We start from the raw sequence: 21,233 nt of genomic DNA, 5'->3' as shown, positions 1-21,233 counted from the left end.
ATGCCTCAAAACACAGCAATCATGCTGTCTTAGGACAGGCAGCAGAACGAGGTGCTATAATTTTGAGGCAACACCACAGGCTGTACCACTTCAGACTGTAGGCGGGGGAGTCACATTTTTAATGCTTCCCCAAGTAAAAACTCATTGCTAATAAAAACAAAAATGAACACGTCTTAGCAAAAAGTTCTAGTCTAGCTCATTATATGCTGTGCTTGTTTGCCATTTTAGGAATTATTAATGTTGGTACTTTTGAAAAAAAAAAGAATCATCCCTCTGCAGTATATAGTGGTAGAATCCTTTCTACTGCCTCGGCACACAGCCACCTGATTAGCACCTCATTTGGCTACATGGGTACACCAAGCCTTAGCCTAAAAGGGTTGTTGGCCCTCCTTAGTAACTGGCTGGACTGCTGTGTGAGATGGGATCCTGGACTAGATGGGTTCTTCAGAGTGTGACAAGTTTCATCTCCCTAGAAAGTGTGGGAACAACTTAGAGCCAAACTACAAGTGATGTCTTGCACATGTTGGACACTAGTCGGCTTCCCTCAAGTTTTGATGGGAAATGTAGGCATCCTGGTCTTGCAGCTGTAATGGAGAGCCAAGCTGTAAAACCAGGGCGCCTACATTTCCCATCAAAACTTGAGGGAAGCTGACAAGTGTCCAACCTGTGTAAGGCGTCACTTGTAGTTTGTCTCTCAGTTATCTAAGAGCCAGTTTGGTGCAGTGGTTAAGAGCGTGGGACTCTAATCTGGAGAGCCGGGTTTGATTCCCCACTCCTCCACTTGAAGCCAGCTGAGTGACTCTGGGCTCATCACAGCTCTCTGGAGCTCTCTCAGCCCCACCCACCTCACAGGGTGTTTTGTTGTGGGGATAATGATAACATACTTTGTAAACCGCGCTGAGTGGGCATTAAGTTGTCCTGAAGGGCGGTATATAAATTGAATGTTATTATATTATTATCATCTGTGGGAAAGCTTTAAGCCCCCACTTGCCCAATTTTGTGGGAAACGTTATCTTGTTCAAATTTAGACAGGTAGCCCTGTTGGTCTATAGAACAGGAGGATTTGAGTCCAGCGGCACCTTAGAGACCAAAGAGGTACTCAAGATGTATCTGAGGAAGGGAGCTCTGACTCTTGAAAGCTCATACCCTGAAAATCTTGTTGGTCTCTAGGGTGCCACTGGACTCAAATCTTACCTTGTTCAGATGATTCAAGACTGAGGACAAGAATTGCACCATATTGCAAGCTTAGTGGGAAGTACCCTAACGACTCTAATACCCCTGTGACTGAGTCAATAGGCAAGTGAATCAGAGACAAGCATATAATTCCCCTTATTTTTAAACTGGATGTTCCACATAAGGATGGATTGGGTGCCCAAAATGCACTAGCGGGAGAGCAGGGGGAGGTTGATGCTAACTGGAGATCCCTGGTGTAGCAAAATCACAACTTTAAACAACAACAAAAAAAACCCGCTCCTCCAAGCTCCCCCTCCAAATGTTGGAAAATGAAGTATGTACATATCTCTTGCACTCATGCTGCCATGGAGCCTTAACAGTATGCAAATGCAAGCCCGCCATGGCCACAACATGCCGTTGGGCTGAAGAGATAGGAGAGTATTGAGTGAGAGATGGAGAGAACTTAACACCCAATTTCTCACCCTTAATAGGATCCTTTCAGTGGCTGCTCACCGTTTACAAGATCGCAGGGAGCAGGAACTGGCCTCAGGTCTCTCTCCCTCACCCAACTCCCTGGAGCCCAATTCACCCTCCTCCCACCCCACAGGAGACTCACAGGGGTCCCTCTGCTTGAGCCAGATACTTCATGGCTCTGCTGCAGGGCTGACATATCACAACTGGGTCAGATACAAGCGAGGAGGGGACAGAAAGCAGCTCCAACTTGTCACCCACCACACCCAATTGCCCCTGTTCTCAGTCACTGAAAACAGGGGCAGCATGTTCCCCCCACACAATGTCCATGCACACCCCAGGTAGGTGCCACCAACACATCTCCTCATGGTTATAGGCAAAGGTGGAGAGGAGTGTCTTCTTTGTTGTCCCACACCTTTCCAGAAACTGCAGACCATTCTTTTTCTCCAGTGCTGCAGTAGAAAAGGAATCTTGCCTTTCTCAAGCATACATCTATCCTTCTGGCTGCATATATCTTACCCACCAGAGGCTGGCACCAGAGGTTGGCACTGTGGGGCCCCCACCAAGACCCACTTCCTAGTGTGGGGAGGAGAAGGCAGAACTTAAGCTCTGATCTTGCCACCCATTGAGAGCGGTCAAAGAAGCAGGCTGCAAGAAAGATAAGGAGCAGCTCACAGGAGAAACAGCCCCATTTGCTTGCTCGTCTGTCCTTCTTCTCCCACAGGACAGCAGTGGGGATTGGGATCTAGCTGGGCTCATTCCCTGATACCAACTGGTGAGAAAATGAGAGTGAATGAAAGATGGATGCTAATCTTCTTCACTGCCATTCCCTCCAATACTTGACTGCCCACACAGGAAAGAGTGGGTGTGTGAGTTTCTGAGAAACAGCAGCTCCCCCTCTGGCTGCCTACTCACTGGTTCACCCTCTTACTTGGCCCACAGGAAAAGATGAGCGAGCAGAGAGGAGTATGTCAGCCCCTGAGAATGTCTCATACAAGGCCCACCCCAAACTGAAACACCAGAGGCCCTGATGAATTCTGACTGGCTCTGTGCTAGAGTGTTCACCAATGTTTGTTATTAAGGGAGCCTCACACCACATCTTTGGACTCACAGCAGCAAAAAAACGTCCCATTTTCTGATTCTTCTGGGAAGAAATTTCCGTTTCCTGGATGGCCTGAAAGTACTTTAGCCTTCTGGAACTACCTTAGCCATTCTGAGCCTCACCTCCATGTTCAGATTTGTCTTGTAATCAGGGAGCCTTGAATTATGCACACATCAAATTTCAGGTCATATGCAGTGAGACTAACAATGCTAACAGCCCATGAGTGCATCAGCCAGTGAAGCCTTTGCATCTTTATAGATGTCAGAATTATAAAACACATGAATCAATATATCTAATAGTCAGCCCCATCTGTAGATACTTAAATCTGCAGATGGGACCGTGTAGACAGACGGGAGATTTTTCAACACACTTGGGGGACTCCCCAGGTTTGCAAAAAAAATCTGAAAAGTTTTTAAAACATGGAACGGGATTCAAAATCCTCCCAAACAGAGAAACGCTGTCTGTGCAAGTGTAAACAACATGACTCCATCATCTGGCACTATCTGCCCTCCTTGCCATGTATGTGAGATTTTGGAATAAGGGAGGCTCACCAGCACTTGAGCCACACAGGAGGGGGAGGGCAGGAGCCACTATGCAAACCACTTGCTCCCCCCCCCCCGCTCCAAGTAGAGTGCTAGGGAAGAAGGAAGACGGGTGGCAGAGGAAGGCAAGTAGGCAGGCAGAAGGGGGGGGACAGGCAAGCAAGATTTCCCCTCCCTATGGGTTTCCCTGTTGGAGGAGCCACTGCTGACCCTACCCCCATCCCTCCTTCAGCTGCTGAGACAGCAGTAGAGCCTGATGGTGGAGTGGAACATGAAAAATGGGACTAGCCCCCTCCCCTCTGATGTGTGAGCCAGTCGGGCAGGCTGGCAGAATGGGGCTTTCCTCCCCCATGAATCTCCTGGGTCCTCATTTGTATTATAATATAGTAGAATTTTTATTGCACTGTTTTCAATTTTGCCTCGACTCTTAACAAGAAAGGCGAACTACCAATGAAGTCAGTAAATAAAAGGATTTTTTTTAAATTTGCAATTAATAGCCATACCCATTTCACCGATCAGTGCAACCTTCTCAGCACTCACCAAATAATGACCAACAACACATCACCTCTTCCCTGGGGAGTCATAAGAGCCAAGCTGAGCAAGACTGCCCCCCACGCCTTCCAATTGACCAAGTCAAGGCCATGCCTGAATTCTGTGATGCACAATTAAAAAGAGTGCTTCTGAGCATGCACAGAATGCTCTTCCCTCAGTGATACACAACCACAATAAGTTGTGTGTGATTCTCAAGAATGGAGGCAGACCAAGGCATCAAAGGATTCCGAGAGCTGAGCTATTAGCCATTATTATCCAGGGACAATTAAAAATTCACATGTCCTGTTGGTGATTAATGACTTAATCCATTGGATTTATTGGTTTATGCTTTCAGGCCAACAGGATTCATATTTTAAATTCTGATTACGAAACCCAGTCAGACCTGTTTGCAAGTCTCTTCAAACCCCCTGCTGCCATCACCTTGAAACTAATTTTTCAAAGGCCCCATTAGTTGCCGTAAGGAGCGTGCACACACACACACACACACAATACAAACACACAGCCACACACATACTTTGTAGCTGAATTTGCAGTTTGGGGTTTTATAGCACTGCTTGGGGGAGGAGTTCTTTTTCAAACCAGTATTTTAATTTCATTTATTTCTATTGATGGACACAGTTTTCTGTCTTTTCCTTATTACTGAAGCCAGAGAAAAGCAGTCCTCCATCTAGTACAGCATCCTGTCTCATACAGCAGCCAACCAGTTGCCCTGGAGGGCCAGTGAAGAGGGCACAGAGGTCTAGGCCTGCCCCAGCGTTGCCTCCCAGCAAGGGTATTCAGAGGTTTGCTGCCTCTGCCCACATGTATATCTTAGATGGGAAGACTGCAGCAAAGATCCACTTATTGGTTTACAAGTAAAAGTCCACCTGTAAAGTACAGAAATGCCTTCTTCTTTTTGCCCACTTTGCAACAGTTGGTGAAGAGTGAGGAAGAGGTGATCTGTACCGCAGTGCAGATTTTAAAGGCTCCTAGGACCTGCAAGGGAAACCCACCCAGTAAGCCCCACACCAGCCCAACCTTTGCCAGCTATCCTGCACCTGACAGCACTGCTTTGATGGTGCAAACATCAGTGATTGCACATACGGAGAAGGCAGGAAGAAAGCCTGAATCCCTCAGCAGGGAACTAGACTAAACCTTCCAGACAGCAGCCATCTGAATCGAGGTCTCCCCCCTCCTTCAAAGGCCACACTGACACACACACACCCCACTTTCCTCTCCTACTGCAGATAGTCCTCAACATCCTAATTACATGTAACGTTCCCTGGCATGGCTCATGACTATATACAGATATTTTAAAATTTATTTTACTTATACCCTGCTTTTCTCCCCAATGGGGACCAAAGCAGCTTACATCATTCTGCTTTCCTGCATTTTATCTTCACAACAGCCCTGTGAGGTAGGTTAGGCTAAGAGTGTGACTGGCCCAAGGTCACCCCAGCAAGCTTCCATGGCAGAGTGGGGATTCGAACATGGGTCCCCCTGGATCCTAGTTCAACTCTCTAACCACTATACCACCCTGGATTTGCAGCAGCATTAAGGAGCATTAAGAAAGCAATTGGAAGGGAGCACATGAGACAACAAGGACAGCCATCATGGCAGGAAGGTCTACACAGAGGGTGGTAGGCAAAGGTTTCCAAGCCATGCCCTTGTACTCTCACAGCCAGAGGTCCTACAACCCACATTGGCCACAGGGATTACCATGATCATCATTCCCCCTATAAATTTAAAATTCTCAGTCTCTGTGGGCGTGCGTGCACACACACATTCATGGCTTTCCTCCCACAAGTCCAGGATGGGATGGAGCCAAACAGTTGGTTCTATCCTCCTCTTCCCACCTCTGCTGAATGACCTCCACTGCAAGGGTCGACCTAGAAAACCAGCACAAACTAGCTGCTTTCATGCCCACAGGGGAAGGGAATGATCAATACGCAGAAAATAATGAAGATAGTTTTGTGGATAGCCATGTTGGTCTGCAGAACAGCAAGATTCTGCTGCAGCAGCGCCTTAAAGATTTTCAGGATATAAGCTTTTGAGAGACAAGTTCCCTTCATCAGATATCTGACTCGTGAAAGCTTATACGCTGAAAACCTTGTTGGTCTTAAAGGTGCAACTGAAATCAAATCAGAAAATCACAAAGTGTTTCCTAACGATCACATTTTTATCCCACCCTTCCCCTCCAAAGAGGCAGCACGTATGATTCTATTCTTCTCTTTCAGTTTATCCTTATTACAGCCCTGCAAGTTAGGCTGGCTGAGAAAGGATGACTTGTCATGGTTACCTAGGAAACCTGAGAACTAAGTGGAGATTCAAACCTGGCTCCCTGAGGGCCTAGTCCAACCCTCTGTAACCACTACACTGATGCTTAAGCATCAGTGATTTAAAAGAACAAGGTAGCATATAAAGAGTTTTGTCCATTTTCTGAGCTAACCAAGAAAAGCAGCGGCAATAGTAGGACACAGCCAAGAGGCAGGGAAGGGTTCACTCAGCCCACTGGAGATGGCCTGGGCGCAGAGGTCCATTGCTCCACTAGTAAATAAAGCCAGTAGCATTACGCACATTTGCAGAATGCAAATCACCTTGGCGTGTGCTTATGCATGCACATTATCACTGGTGGTGAATTACCTGGCCCAGAGCTGCAAAACTGGATAATCTGGAAGCTACTTCAGGCAGAGAGACAATGCTAAGGTTCATAGCAAAGGAGTTCCCATTTCCACACCTTTGCATCTGGCCCTCTGCAGAGTCCCAGATCAAGTACCTCTCATTGCTCAGTTACTGGCCTGGGGCTCTTTGCAGACTCAACCCAGGCTCTACTTTTATGGGGAAAGGGGCTTTCTCCATTCTCACTCCAGAGAAGCTGAGATTCCAAGCTGCCAAACGACAGACTGACCGGGATACACAACACCGAAGCATCCTGGGGGCTGGTTCCAGCAGAAGGTTAAAGGGAGAAGGGCAAACTCATACACCACTCTGGTGACAAAACCAAACCAAAATAGTTTATGCTATTAATAGCAAGCCATGAGTGCAACAAAACAAACAGCATCTTAGTACGAAAAAAGCAGAGCTTTTGCCACTCTCTTCTCCACATCATCCCCCTGCCCCGCTATAAGGCAGAACACAGTTTGCATCAGGACCATGGACAGTGGCTGGGCCAGCACAGCAACTCTGGTGGTAGGCAAGGGAAGGGGAAAGCTTTTCAGAGAGGCCAAAGAGAAACACTCCAGCCTCCCTTGCCATCTCTGCAGACACCGCAGAGGTTAAGTTTTACTCAGGAGAATTAGCGACAGAGGAAGAAGCCTCTCTTTGGCTCCAGTACAAAAAACTGGCAAATCTGTGAACTGGGTATTCTTTGGAGCTTGGTATAACGACTGGAGTGTTGCACTGTGATCTGGGAGACCTAGATTCAAATCCCCACTCTGCATGAAGCTTACTGGGAGTCTGGACCAGACATTCTCTCGCAGCCTCTCCTACCTCACAGGGTTGTTGTGAGGATAAATGAGGAAGGGAGAACCATATTCGCTGCCCTAATCTCCATGGAAGAAAGGTAGATTAAAATGCACTGGATAAAAATGCACTGGATTGTGGCTTGGCTCACTTACTATTTTTTATTTATTTTTATTTTATTTTTCAAAACCTATACCCTGCCTTTCTGCCCTCATAAAGACCACCAAGGCAGCTAACTAATTAAAAGATACACAATAAAAATCACATTTTAAAAACCATTAAAACCAACATCATTAAAACAATTAAAAACAGGGCTAAAATACATACAAAAGCAAATGCAACATTGGGCAGGAAGGCAGGGATCACTGACAGAATGCCAAATGAAACAAAAATGTCTTCACCCACTGGCAGAAGATGGCAGCAGATGGGGATGGATGAGTCTCCCTGGGGAGAGAGTTCCAGAGTTTTGATGCCACAACCAAGAAGGTCCTTTCCCAGGTTGCCACATACTTAATCTCAGAAAGGAGGGTGCCCAAAGCAGGGCCTCTAAAGGTGACCATAGTGATCAGGTAGGGACTAGAAGGTGTTTGCTCCAAGGCCCTTTCCTATAATGCCTATCCTCTCTGGCTGACCTAGCATGGAAAAGACAAATCAGGGATCTGGCAGGATTGGTGAGGCTCCCACTTTACGGGGAGGGGGTAGCTAGATTGCTTTTTTGGTTCCAAATTCCTTCTCTGTGACTGTGGTGAGCACAGTGCTTTTAAAAAAAAAAACCTTGCAGCCCCTCCCAGGCTCCATAAAAGCCTCTTTACTTCTAGATGGCTTTGGGGCAAGGATTCTGTATTCCATCTCCACTTGATCAGGTTAGCTTGTGTGGCTGTTTGCCTTTCTGTTCAGAAACAGGTTGGATTGGGTGGCGTTTCAGTCCTTTCCAAGCCTGTATTTCTATGAAATCCCCCATTCCCCTATTACCCCTCTTCCATACACCCATATCAGGCAAGTGTTGGTCTCCCACCAATACAGAAAAGCTCCCCTCTAATTCTCTCTCTAAACCTCACGTCTAGAGTTGTCCCTGATGCCCTGGGAGACATTGTCTCTTTCCCTTGCCCTCAGCTTCATAGTGGAAAGAAATTTAAAACGACAATGCAATTGCTGTACCTGGAGAATGCCTCCCTGTGATGTAGCTGCCTCTGCCCGGGACAATGGTACCAACCACTGGGGGTACTAAGGACTCCCCAGGCACCTCCTTGGGCTCTTTTTCAAGCACCAAACAGGAATGGAGACTCAAGGGAGATTGCTGGCGTGAGTCTGCTTCTTGGCAACCACAAACAAAAGGAAGATGGCTAGAAAGGACAAGGGACAACAGGGTTTGTGATATAACCCCCCCCCCAGACCTTGTGTAAAGCTTCTTCTTTCCCCCGTTAGAAAGGGCCAGAGTCCACATACCCGAGGAGGGGGGGGCAGCTGCAAGTGTCCTCCCTCTTGCCAGCAAGAAAGGAGACAAGTACACTCTGGCCCTCTCACCTTCTGCTTCTATCTGAATTCCTGGAAAGGGAAGGGGGGAAGGGGGGGTTGGCCTTCCAGTCCTTCCCTGTGCCTAGAAATAGAATAAGTGATAGCAAAAATATGCACAACGATATATTTTATTCAGACACAATGCTCCCAGGTGCAGAGTATGAGAAGGGGCTTTCTCTTCTTTTTTTTTTTTAAAAAAAACACCTTTTTACTCCCTACCTCCTTTTTTTTTCTTTGCCTCCTTTCTTGGTGGCAACAGCAAGAGGGCATCAGCCCTGGCCTGTGGAGATGTGGCATGTTCCCTTCAAGAAGCAGCTGATTGTACACTTCAATGTATGTGGCCCATATGGTGTGGGTGTGAATGGGGGGGAGGCATTGCCAGCACACAGTTCTTACGTTGTTCTGTAACCCCCTCCTTGCTTGAAGGGGCTCTCCTATTGCAACCTGGCAGTACCCAACAGGCACATTTAGTGAGCAAAAGGCTGGAGCTGTGCTCTTCAGAGATGCTACACAGGGGAGAAGAGAGGATGCACCTCGCATCTGTCTCTTGGCAGTAAGCTTGTCAGCCGACCTTGGGCTGTCCTTGCAGAGAACACCAAGGCAGGCTGGGCCTGGAGCCCCCTTTGGCAACAGAAGCAACTCGGGAAAAGATGCTCTGCCAGGCATCGGAAGCAGAGCAAACGGGAACGGGCAGGTGGGCACTGCTTGGGCCTTGCCCATAGCAGTAGGGAAAGACTGACACAAAGGCAGGGTGACTGAGAAAGAGAGAAAAGCAGAGAGAGAGAAAAGGAAAGGAGATCGTGTGAATGGGGATGGGTAGAAAGAAGTAGAGGCAAAGCAATTAAAGGAGCCACTAAAGGAATCGCAAATGAAAAGGCAGGTGGATGCTGGTTGAGGCGAAGTGAACTGATCAAGTCCTGGCAGGAAAGACAATTCCAAGGTATTTTAGTAAATCAACAAAAGGCCCAGTGTTTTAAATTACTAAAAAGACGGAGGGAGGGAGGGAAGGAAAGATACTAGGGCTCAAATGGAGTACCAAGTCAGGATGCTGTAAGTAAGAAAAAGACACACTGCACATGCTCAGAGACACTATTATTAACTCTCATGTTCCTCGGCTCAGCCTTAGCATTGAAAATAGAGGCAGGGCTAACTTCCAGCTTCAATTAAAACCCAATAAAAGCCATTGAAGTGACATCACACGCCCTTAAGACGAGAGTCTTCAGTACACGCTTCATAAACGCTGCTTCATTGCTCCGATGAGGGAGGGGAGCAGAGACTCAAACTGTTGAAGTTACATCCATACCTTGGTAAGCCTTCCCTCTCTCCATACAAATATAGCTAGTGCTAGTTATAGTTACTCTGCGGAGAGGGGAATGCACTCTCCACACGCCCAGAGGCAGTTCCTTTCATAACTGCTTCACTTGTTAGGCAGTGCGCTCAACTCAACGGTCTACTTATTCACCGTAAATGATGGTGGTCAACTGAAGAACAAGTCCCTTCCTGATCTTTTGGTGAGGAAGGAAGGACTCTCTCTCATCTGTGATTGCACAGCTGGGGGGTGGGGGAGAACTGTTACTGATGGTTCTGGATTCACTTATTCCGCATCAAAAGCCCTTGCCACATGATCTCTCTGCACCCCTGTGCCCAGGTCACCTTGAACAGGTACAAGAGAACTTCTACCTGCCCTGTGCTGAGCATGAGGACCCTCTGTAGCTGTCCGGAAGATCCATCAAACAGCTCTTCTGCTGTCACCACCCCGGAGGAATCCTTCAACCTGAAGACAATGGTCCAATGACTTCACACATTATAGAGTACCTAAGTCAGGGGTCCCTGCCATGTGTCAGACATAACACATAATAATAATAACATTCAATTTATATACCACCCTTCCGGACAACTTAACACCCACTTAGAGTGGTTTGTAAACCCACCCACCTCACAGGGTGATTGTTGTGAGGATAATAATAACACACTTCGTAATTATTATCCTCATAACAATCACCCTGTGAGGTGGGTGGGGCTGAGAGAGCTCTAAGAGAGCTGTGACTGACCCAAGGTCACCCAGCTAGCTTCAAGCGGAGGAGTGGGGAATCAAACCCAGTTCTCCAGATTAGAGTCCCACTGCTGTTAAGCACTACAGGCTCTCCATAACACAACTGAAAGTGTTTTGCAAGTTCTTCTCAACTATGGTGCCTGCTTAGTATCAGGACCACAGTGGAAGGGGAGGGAGGGATCAATCCCCCCCCTTAACTGTTTTTCTAACCTGAAAAAGTCCTGGAAGCAGGTATCAATATGGGTACTAATATAGGCCGTCAATGATAGGACATTTTGGAGGATGTTAATTCACAGGGTTGCCAGAAATCAGAAGCAACTTGAGAGCACATAATACACACGTTTGCCCCCACAGGGCAAAAAGTGACTCCCTGTAGCTTAAGTTGAGGAAATGGTACAGGGGGGAGGATTAAATCCTCTTTCCCCTTGGGCTGCCATCAGGTTGAATGCATTCAATTTTGAGAGGGGGGAAAAGAAGCCCACTGGGAGCTCCATTCAAAGAATTCTCAGCATCCTGTGTAGCTGATCCCTCAATGTAATATAATTGGGCATAAATGAGTGTTTATTAGAAAATACAATTGCAAAGAATAAAGATGGGATCGAATTGCAAGAGAAAGCAAGAAAAAAAGGCCACTTTGTAGACAACAGCCAAAGGTTCAAAGTACTTTCTTGTCACATCACAAAGGGGAAACCATACTGGTCTGCTTGAGCTATACCAAGAAAGGGTCCAGGGCACTTTATTAGGTCCTAACTAGAGATGGGCACAAACTGAAATACGAACCAAAGTTTGTCACGAACTGGGCTATTTTTTTTGGTTCTCGAACTGGCTGTTCGTCTGAGGGCATTTCTGACAAACTGCAACGAACCAAGACGATTTTTTGGGGCAGTTTGTTTGGTTCGTTTTTCGGTTAGTCACTACAGACAGGCTAGCACCAATCAATCAGTTTCCTAGGCAACGGAGGGATGGGCTTTCTGCAGACCTTTTGCTGCTCTGGAAGTGACGTATTCACAAACCAAACGAACAGGTTCACGAACCGGGCAATTTCATGCCGGTTCATGGTTCATGGTTCATGGAATGCTATAAACCACGAATCACCATTTTTCCTGTTTGTGCCCATCTCTAGTCCTAACCCATGAAAGCTGATGTCATAACCATGTATTAGATGTTAAGAATGTTTCTTCTTGTTATACTGATCCTGGGGGGCCAGTGTCCTTCCACAGCTTGTAGCCCTATAGCACAAGTTGCCCCCACAAAGGGTCTCTCTGTTCACACATATACCCCAAATGCATTATTTATTTATTTATTTAGCACATTTTTATCCTGTTCTTCCTCCAAGGAGCTCAGGGGAATGTGCATTGCTCTCCTCTCCTCTATTTTATCAACATCCCTGTAGGTAGGTTAGGGTCTAGATCAATAATACATATGACACTAGCCAGCAAGCATACAATTGCATGAAGCCCCTCTTCTCTCGCAGCACTCACAAGCCTCCAAGATGAATGGGCACTTTGGTAGATTTGTTCCCTGGCGGTAGTTGTCTTTGCAAGCCTGGTTGGGGGACCCCTGTCCCAGTTTGGGTCACATGTATCACTTAGCTAAGCATTTAGGCTGAGACAGAGAGAGTGATTGGTCCAAGGTAGTGAACTTCACACACTCTTCTAAGTATGCAAATAACCACACCCAAGGTTGCTAGTTTAAATACAGGAAGTGCTAATAGGACACTTGGCTGGCACTCAGAAAATAACAAAGCACAGAAATGAAGGTGCCCCTCAACGGTATTGCCAGCGGCTTTTCAAACAGGGTGCAAAACATCGATTGACTCACCGGGCAGAGTTCCTCTTGTGTTTCTCTGGATCGTAGGCCTTTACATTCACTTTTGAAGTTCCCCACCTTTCTGCCCCAATTCTTATCCCACCTCCCTTTCACCCCCTAGGCACGCCACTCAAGTCTTACCACACTCAGACCCCCTTCTGCCCACTCAAGGCAGTTATGAAGCAGCAACCAGCAGAGTAAAACCAAAACTTGACGCTTGATTCCCTACAATGGAAAAGTCTGCATGGAATGCATCACCCAGGGAGAATCTGAGGAATCTTCTTCTTGGAGGGTTTCTAGAAGCAGACCTGCATGACTTGTGCCTACTGAGCCAATCAAAGCCCCTTCCCCAGCCACAGAGAGTGCTCCACTATGGTCTCACTGCATTTCTTGTTTCTGCTGCCTGCACTGAATTATTAAAAAAAAAATGGGGAACCTCGATACATAACTGATCTGCCACATGTGGAGAACCTTGTGCCATTTATCTTTTACCTCCCAATCCTTTGGGGCTACCCACCGCCCACAGTCTGAGCCAGGACTCCGTCCCAGATCAGGCAAAACAGCAATGCCTCTAAACAGGGCTTTTTTTCTGGGAAAAGAGGTGGTGGAACTCAGGGGTTGCCCTCGGAGAAAATGGTCACATGGCTGGTGGCCCCGCCCCCTGATCTCCAGACAGAGGGGAGTTTAGATTGCCTTCCGCGCTGCCGCGGAGGGCAATCTCAACTCCCCTCTGTCTGGAGATCAGGGGGTGGGGCCACAAGCCATGTGACCATTTTCAAGAGGTTCCAGAACTCCGTTCCACCGCGTTTCAGCTGAAAAAAAGCCCTGCCTCTAAATAAGAGCAGAGTGCCTGTCTCTCTCTGGAAAACTACAACTGAGCTGCTGCACCATCTAGCATTAGGGGAACAGATCGGATGAAAAGACTTCCAGGTAGGTTCAGGGCCCCTCATTCCAGAAATTGGCCACTAATACACAAGATAGGACACTGTGACATTGCCAGATATACTAAACCACCATCACCACCACCCCTCAAAAAAACCCACTCTCACCTGTCTCCTTAAATACCTTCCAATCTCTGCCATTGAGAAATCTTATATTTTCAAAGAAATGAAATGCCTTTTATTTTAAATAAGTGGACAAGTGAGCTGATCGTTGTTTCCACAGCAACTGGCCTCAGCAACAGCCAGAGACTCTTTTTGCCGGAGCAAATCCCAGACAACAGCCACGGAGGAGACAGTCGTCCTAAGCATACACCGCCACTGCTGCTGCCGCCGCCACCACCTGCGAGAGCCAATGAGGATTCCATTGCCAAGCCATCACCATGGCAACCAGCCAAATCGGTTGCCACAACCATCTGTTTGTCAGCCTCCCTTCCCAGACAACAGGCAGCCAGGCTTCAGCGCGAGTGTGTGGGTGGGTGGGCTTAGCCGGAGCGCCTGCGTGTGGGTGTTGTGTTGTGTGTCTGCACCGTGGAAAAAAAGAAGCCTGTGAGTATTCCTGACGTAAGTGAGCATGATTTGGTGTCTTGTGCGAGACGCCGGGCGCCTTCATTGAGGGTTATGTAAACGGAACTCTTCCGATTGCTCAGGATTCTAAATTTACGGCTGGCAGGCCCTGAGCAAAAGGGGGACATGATGGGTAAAAAAAGGCACGAGGGCACCCAGGGGTCACAGTGAATCAGGCATGCATTTCGCAAGTTCGGATTGGCACTCTAACTAAGGCGAGAAGTCATCTTCGTCTGACACCCCTCCCCAACGGCTGCTGTTTCTCACCCCATAAGCTTAGAGCGAGAGAAAAAGGGAGTCTGCAGAGGAAACAGTTCTGGGTGGCTCATACATGAGACAAGCCACACACAATATGCTGGGCAGGGCCAAACCTCCAGGTTCTGACAGGGGCATGGCCAGTGGAATAAAACAGAAATGCAGTGGCACCTTAAAGTCTGACATTTATTCCAGCATGAGCTTTCACGAGTTTGTAATAAATGCCGGTCATCTTTAAGGTGCCACTGCACTTCTGTTTCATTTTGCTTCAATGGACCGACATGCCTACCCCTTTGAAATTATGGTGGAATGAGAACATGAGAAGAGCCCTGCTGGATCAGACCAGCGGTCCATCTAGTCCAGCATCCTGTCTCACACAGTGGCCAAACAGTTAATCTGGGGGACCAACAAACAGGGCACAGAGGCTGAGGCCTTCCTTGACATGGCTGCCTAGCACCAGTACTCCGAAGTTTACTGCCCCTGAATGTGGAGGTTCTCTTTAGTCCCTACGGCTAGCAATGGGCCTTTTCTCCATCAATCTGTCTTCCCAATCTCCAACCCAGTAACTAGTCAGGCTTTCCACGAAACCCATCCTTTTACATTCTCCCTTCTTGCAAAGCTTCTATCCCACCCCTACAATTGCTCCCTGATACCACAAAGGAGAGGAAATGGGGACCCAAGCCAAAATTCCGTGAATAAACAAAGCTAGCCCCGTCCCCCTATTTGGGGCTGTGGGGACATGCTTCCAAGGGGACAGTGCCCACACAGGTTACATGGCCGGCTACACAGAAGAAGAGGTTTTTAAAGGGAAAGGTATAAAATCATTCAGTCTTTTTTTTGCTCAGCTGGTATTGGAAAGCCCAGGAATGCAGGACAAAGAGCAGCATCAATTCTCGAGCTCCCGACTTCTCCAATTTGGCCCTTGAGGGGAGATTTCGAAGCAGCCCTGATGTGCAATGAAAGGAGCAACAGATCGGGTGGCAAGATCATGCTTGAGGGTATGAGAGAAAAAGCAAGGTGGGTGCCCACCTGTGTGCAGGTAAGGGGGAAAGAGCTCAGCATCAGATAAAGGAAGCATGCATGGGGCACATTTCCCTTGCATCCTGCTCCCACATATCAGAGACTTGGGAGCAGGGCACACGCTCTGTCTGAAGAATGGCTTCCCAATGGAGACGTCAGATGAAGGATTTCTACAAAGAGAAATCACATTTGCTGGAGTCTGTCCACCACGCTGGCAAGGGCAGTGAAGGGGGGATGAGGTGCCCGGTCTTCCCCCCTCCAGGGCATCCCTTTCCCTCCCACACCAGCTGCCCCCTTGCAGGCTGCTTGCAGCCCTGTCTTGGAGCTCTGCCAGAGCAGAAGACACAGCCATAAACAGATAAGTAATAGCTAAATAAATTGTGTGTAGCTGGGGACCAGATTGCCTTTGACCTGCCAGACGTCCGTTTCCTCTGCCTGGACTGATTGCTGCTCCTATTAAGCAACAGTGCTCATAGCACGCTAGGTGCTATATGCAATGAAGAAGGGAAACATTCCCTTCTTGCAAGGTGCGTTGTGTGGGCTACAGAAGGTCGGCTGGGAGAAACCAGAAATTCAGCATGTACAGCAGAGATAAGGCAGAAAGCAACGACGGTGCAGGAAAGGTTAGGGCCAGGAGAGTCCAGGAAGGCTTTGCACTTGAGAAGGGGAGGGAGGCAAAGTCTTGAGTGCAAGGCATGAAAGACAAAGGGCAGATGAGAGGAAGGGGTCGACAGCGGGTGAGCTTGGGCAAAGGGAAGGGACAAACATGCAAACTCAAAAAAGCAGTGCTTTAACACTTAGGATTAGATGGGGAAACCCAGAGGGTAGCTGGAGTGTTGAACTTGGGTTCAAATCCTGGCTCTGCCCCAAAGTTCACTGGGTGACCTTGAGACCTATTGCTCTTTTCCAGCCTCACCTACCTCATAGGGTAGTTGTGAGAAGAAGCGGGTATGCTGCCCTGAGCTCCTTGGAGGAAGGGTGGGAAAGATGTGCTAGATGGATGGATTGGTTTAAGAAGTGTGCGGATATTAGGACAGGAGATGAGCAGAGAGGCATTACGAAGCCAGTAGTGAGGGGACTGATGGCACAAGAGGGGTGTGTGATAGATAAGGGTTTTAGCAATGAGTTCAGAGAGGGAGGGGTGGGTTTTGATTCAAAAGGGAGAAATGACAAGACTTAGAAAGGCCTCTCTCATTCATTGTGGGCACATTATCAACAGCCTCCCTGCACACACTCACATCTACCACTGAGAAACCATGGCCATCCCCCAACATGCCTGAGAACCATCATCCTAATCATAGTGATCTTGTCTAAGCACTCAGTGTTCTTCGTGCACATTAGCCTAATGATTCTTACAACAGCCCTGCATGGTAGGATGGTTTTACTATCTTCTTGCTGTGTATGGAACTGAGGGCAAATAGGGTGAGGACAGAAGCTTGCCTAAGGCCAGAGGATGAATTTCAGGGGCAAGGCCAGAATGGAATTTCCAAGCTCACTCTCTTAACAGTGCTGTGCAGTGGTTAGAGTGGTCACATTAGGATGTGGGAGACCCAGGTAAGAATCCCTACTCTGAGATGGAAACTCGCCGGGTGACTTTGGGGCAGTCACCCTCTCTCAGCCTAACGTATCTCACCAGGTTGTTATTGTGACAATAAAATTAAAGAGGGGAGAATGCTGAAAGCTGCTTTGGGTTCCTACTGAGGAGAAAAGCAGGGTATAAATATCACAATTAATCAAGTAAGTAAGTAAGTAAGTAAGTAAACAGCTGCAGTACAGCAGCGTATTTATTTTATGTAAAACGTTTTATATGCCACCTTTCCACCCAAGATAGGGCCCTCAAGGTGGGACCCTCTTTGCATCAATACAGTGGCTTGTGGGTCAAAAGGACTGAGTCTGAGACCCTTCCGCATTTCATGTTGGCAGTAAGCCCCCATTGGCCTCTTACCTTCACTGCAAAACTTGCCCTGGAAGCCGGTGAGACTGCAGTCGCACTGCACTTCGCTGTTGACCACCGTACAGATCCCGCCATTGACACAGGGGTTCTGTTTGGCACACAGGTACTCCACGTCGCTGCGGATGCCCTGGCTGCCCAGGAGGGCAGGGGGCATGTCCCCCACTTTGAGGTTGGCCACCATCCCCCGGAAAGGCATCTCATACTTGACAGTGCTGAGGGTGAGGGCTGAGAGGCGGACATCTGGGGGGATGCCCCCCACAAAGAGGTCGCTCTCCACAGTCATGTCGCGCCGCTTGGACTTGACCTCAGCTACACGGGCCTCGCCGTCCACCACCAGCATGGTCTCACGGTAGTTGCGCGTCAAGAGCACCATGTGCCAGCGGTCATCGTTGATGGGCGTCTCCAAGTGCAGACTGGCAGGCTCGGCGCAGGAGATGGTGAAGCGCAGGCGGAACCGCCCTTCTAAAATCAGCAGCTCCAGGAAGTCACAGTTCCCGCCATCATCCAGGTACAGCACTAGTGCCCGTGACACGTTAGTCTTGAGGCTGAAGCTCAGCTCCCCCGAGGAGCTGGCGTCCCATCGGGCATAGCGAGCCCACTGGCCTGTTGCACCCCCAAACTCCAGGGCTGCCCCGCCTGCCCCTGGGCTCAGCATTGTTGCCACCAGGAATGCCAAGGGCAGCAGACACACCGGTTTCGCCATGGCAGCCCTCCTCTCTTCCTTGAGGCAAATGGCGCCTCCTTGGAATACCCTCAGATCCACATTAGATGGGAGGGTCTCCCGCTGTGAGGGAGGAGGGGCAGAACGGAACGGGATCCTGAGGCGAAGGAGTCTCTCCTTAACAACAAGGAACTCGCAGGGACTGAGGGGGGGGCCTCCTGCGTATCCCAAAACAGAGTCCTCGAAGGTCCTTCAGGCTCCCCCGTCCCCCCCTCCCCAAGAGCCAAGGCAACGCTCAGCAGCTGCTTACAACATCTTCGTCCTCTCAGGCATGGGTTGGGTAGAATTTCTCCCAGAAAGAGGGTGGTGGACCTGAGACACTCCCAAGGGGCAAAAATCTGTTTGCATGGAGCAGCTTCCTCAGCTGCCCCTCCCAGCCGGCTTGCATTCAGTCAGGGGTGTGCATTGTAGAACGTGCAGGCCTAGGAGTCAAAAGGGGGGGACAGAAAGAAGAGAGAAAGAAGTTAGCCTCTGTCAAATACAAAATCCAGACATTAGAAATTATCGGGGCCTTCCTTGACTAGCCACCTGCAAAACTAGGCCTTACTCCAGGCCAGAGTCCAGGCCTGGCTCCCAACACGCCCCACACCAAAATCCTTATAACAAAAGCAACTGGGTCTCATGCACTCCTTTCCCCCCTAATTTCTGTGGGAAGGCAGGCACTCTGCACATGCTTAAAGGGCCTCAAATGTTCTTAGCCTTGGCTTAGAGCAGGTAGGTGGGAGAGAGGTCCAACCCTGCATTGAATGAAGTGCCTGGGAAGGGGGTTGGTCTTGGGCTCGCCATTTTCTCAGCCTGGGCTTTTCCATTCCACCCACATTACCAGATCCAGAAACCAGCCTTCCCTACCCTTCCCCATCAAAGAAACATAACAAGATGAGTCTCCCCATATCTGAGATTAGCAATAACAAAAAAACTCCTCATTACTGATAGTGACTGTGAGGCCACCATAAGCCCCAACATCTTTCAGTTTACTAATACACTGCTAACTATGCACCATTTCTACCAATGATATTACCAGGGCCCATATCCCACCCACCCCCAACCACATGGGGCCAGGAGAGAGAAAGACTACACCCTCCATCTCAGGCCTGAGCCCTTCTAGATGATCATCTCAGCTTCCCACCAGAACTCCCACTTGCTTCTCTCAAAGTGCCTCCCCAAATGAGACGCTGATTCGCCAACAGGCTAGGAAATATGCTTGTCATCTGAGTACCTAATTTTTTTTCTTCCCTAATTCAGCATATTTACATCCCATGGTCGTTTGTGATGTATGTTCTGTCCTGAGGATTGTAAATTGCTCTCTCTCTCTCTCTTTGTGAGTGTGTGTGTGAGAGTGTGCATGTGCATGCGTGCATGTGTGTGTGTGTGTGTGTGTGTGTGAGAGAGAGAGAGAGAGAGAGAGAGAAGGAAGCAGAACATTCTACACCAAAAAAGAAAAGATTCTGTGACTGGCATGAGCTATATAAACAAATGGATATATTTTGTATATATCCATTTGTTTATACCCAGCTTCTGCTAGGCAAGTAGAGGATCAATGAATGGAAGGTCACTCAAGATCTCCTCCAACCCCCAGGTATCTTATCCATCTTATAAGGGCCAAATCAGGCATATTCTTATGTGTTTTGAGCTCCTAGCATTTTTTAAAAACTCAATCCTTAGGTTTATGGAGGTCTGATCCTGATCAAGACCATGGCATGGAGCAAAGAAACTTCTTCCCCCGATCTCAGCCTGTTTTTCCTACTTTGCAATGGCCCCAGGGAACAGTACTGGAAAAGAGGGACACAGTTTCAGAATAAACTAATATAATTCCTCAATGAGATGCCAAAAGGTTTAGCCAGCAGTGTCTGTCCTATCACAGCAAAGGTTGAAATTGCACTCCTCAGACTTCTCATGTGGTTATTAAAGCAAGATTCAAGCACACTCGGACTTTAAAGAACAACTAGATTTCCAGGATGTTGGTCTTTAAGATGCTACCAGACTCGAATCTTGCTCTTCCAACCAATACAGCTACCCAACTGAAAGTATGGTTATTAAAGACAGAGAGAGAAATCAAACACATGCTGGAATTTCTGTATCCATAATGATCAGCAATTTTTAAAACAGAATCATCAAGTGTGTGATGGCCATTTAATGCAAGGAGCAGGCGAGTTTATTCAAATTTACCTTAATGGGGCAAATAGCAGCCCCTTGGGGCCCTTTCAGGCTGGGGAAACAGCAGGAGGGAAGGTTTAAAGCCTCCAGCCCCCTCACCACAAACTCAGCCCAAAAAGGGTCCCCAGACTGAGAACTGAGTTTGACAACTTGCTGGGAGTTCCAAGCATGGAATGTCTGGTTTGGTCCTCAACGTAGCAATATTGAGCTAGAGGGGGCCGTGGGCTGATGGGGTAAGGAAGCTTCATGTATTCTTCCATTTCCCTGCCCAGGCACTCTGAAGCCTGCATTTGTAGTCATAAGGACTGGTAACTTGAATTTTTTGTTTGTTTGGCTATTAAGGAAACCAAATTTCCTTTCCAACAGAAAGTCTCCTCCTCCTGGAGTGCGGTTGGCCCTACTTGTCACTGTGCAACAAAGAAGTGACTAGTTTTGGTTGTGCTTGTTCAGGGACAAAACTTCCACTCTGTTAGAGCAGTGAGTGGAATGCCCTTTGCTCCTGCAATGGCCATCCTTCACTTCCAGCCCTTCAGCTGCTCCCCCATTACCATTTCTGTGCTCTTTGTAGCAGGGAGGACTGCAACTTTCCCCCTCCCATGCAGGATTGGGGCCCCAGTGTCACTCATGGCGCTAATGCAATGCAAATTTCATTCCCGTCAAATTGCCTTTTTGGAATGATTACCCTTGCAACTGACTGTCAGAGAAGCAATTTATCCCCCCCCCTACGCCTGCTGCTCAGGGAGGAGGGAGCATTTGCATCTTGTTACTGCATAAGAGCATGATTATTTATAGCATGGGGGGAATGTACTAGAGGGAACGGGGACAGGGTGGGGGAGCAAAGGGAGAGAGAAAGTGGAAGGGAAGAGAACTGCTCGGCCCACCTTAGTAAACTCCCCGTGCCACACAAAGGGAACCAGGAGTAGCAGCTCCTGTTACGACAGGAGATGGGGGACAAAAACATTCCCT

General features: G+C 48.3%; 1 protein-coding gene across 3 annotated transcripts in view; it reads right to left on the bottom strand.

Moving 5' to 3' along the window:
• Positions 1 to 17,780, bottom strand: part of NRXN2 (neurexin 2) — a 309,122-nt gene extending 291,342 nt beyond the window's left edge. For all 3 annotated transcript variants that reach the window (XM_054990706.1, XM_054990724.1, XM_054990715.1), the window contains exon 1: positions 17,384 to 17,780. In XM_054990706.1, coding sequence (XP_054846681.1) covers positions 17,384 to 17,765 — 382 coding nt within the window. In that variant the 5' untranslated portion in view covers positions 17,766 to 17,780. The remainder of the gene's footprint in view (positions 1 to 17,383) is intronic.
• Positions 17,781 to 21,233: the final 3,453 nt, after the last annotated feature.

The sequence above is a fragment of the Eublepharis macularius genome, chromosome 1 (assembly GCF_028583425.1).
Source record: "Eublepharis macularius isolate TG4126 chromosome 1, MPM_Emac_v1.0, whole genome shotgun sequence".
Classification (NCBI taxonomy): Eukaryota; Metazoa; Chordata; class Lepidosauria; order Squamata; family Eublepharidae; genus Eublepharis; species Eublepharis macularius.
This window is presented reverse-complemented; position numbering and strand designations above follow the sequence as displayed.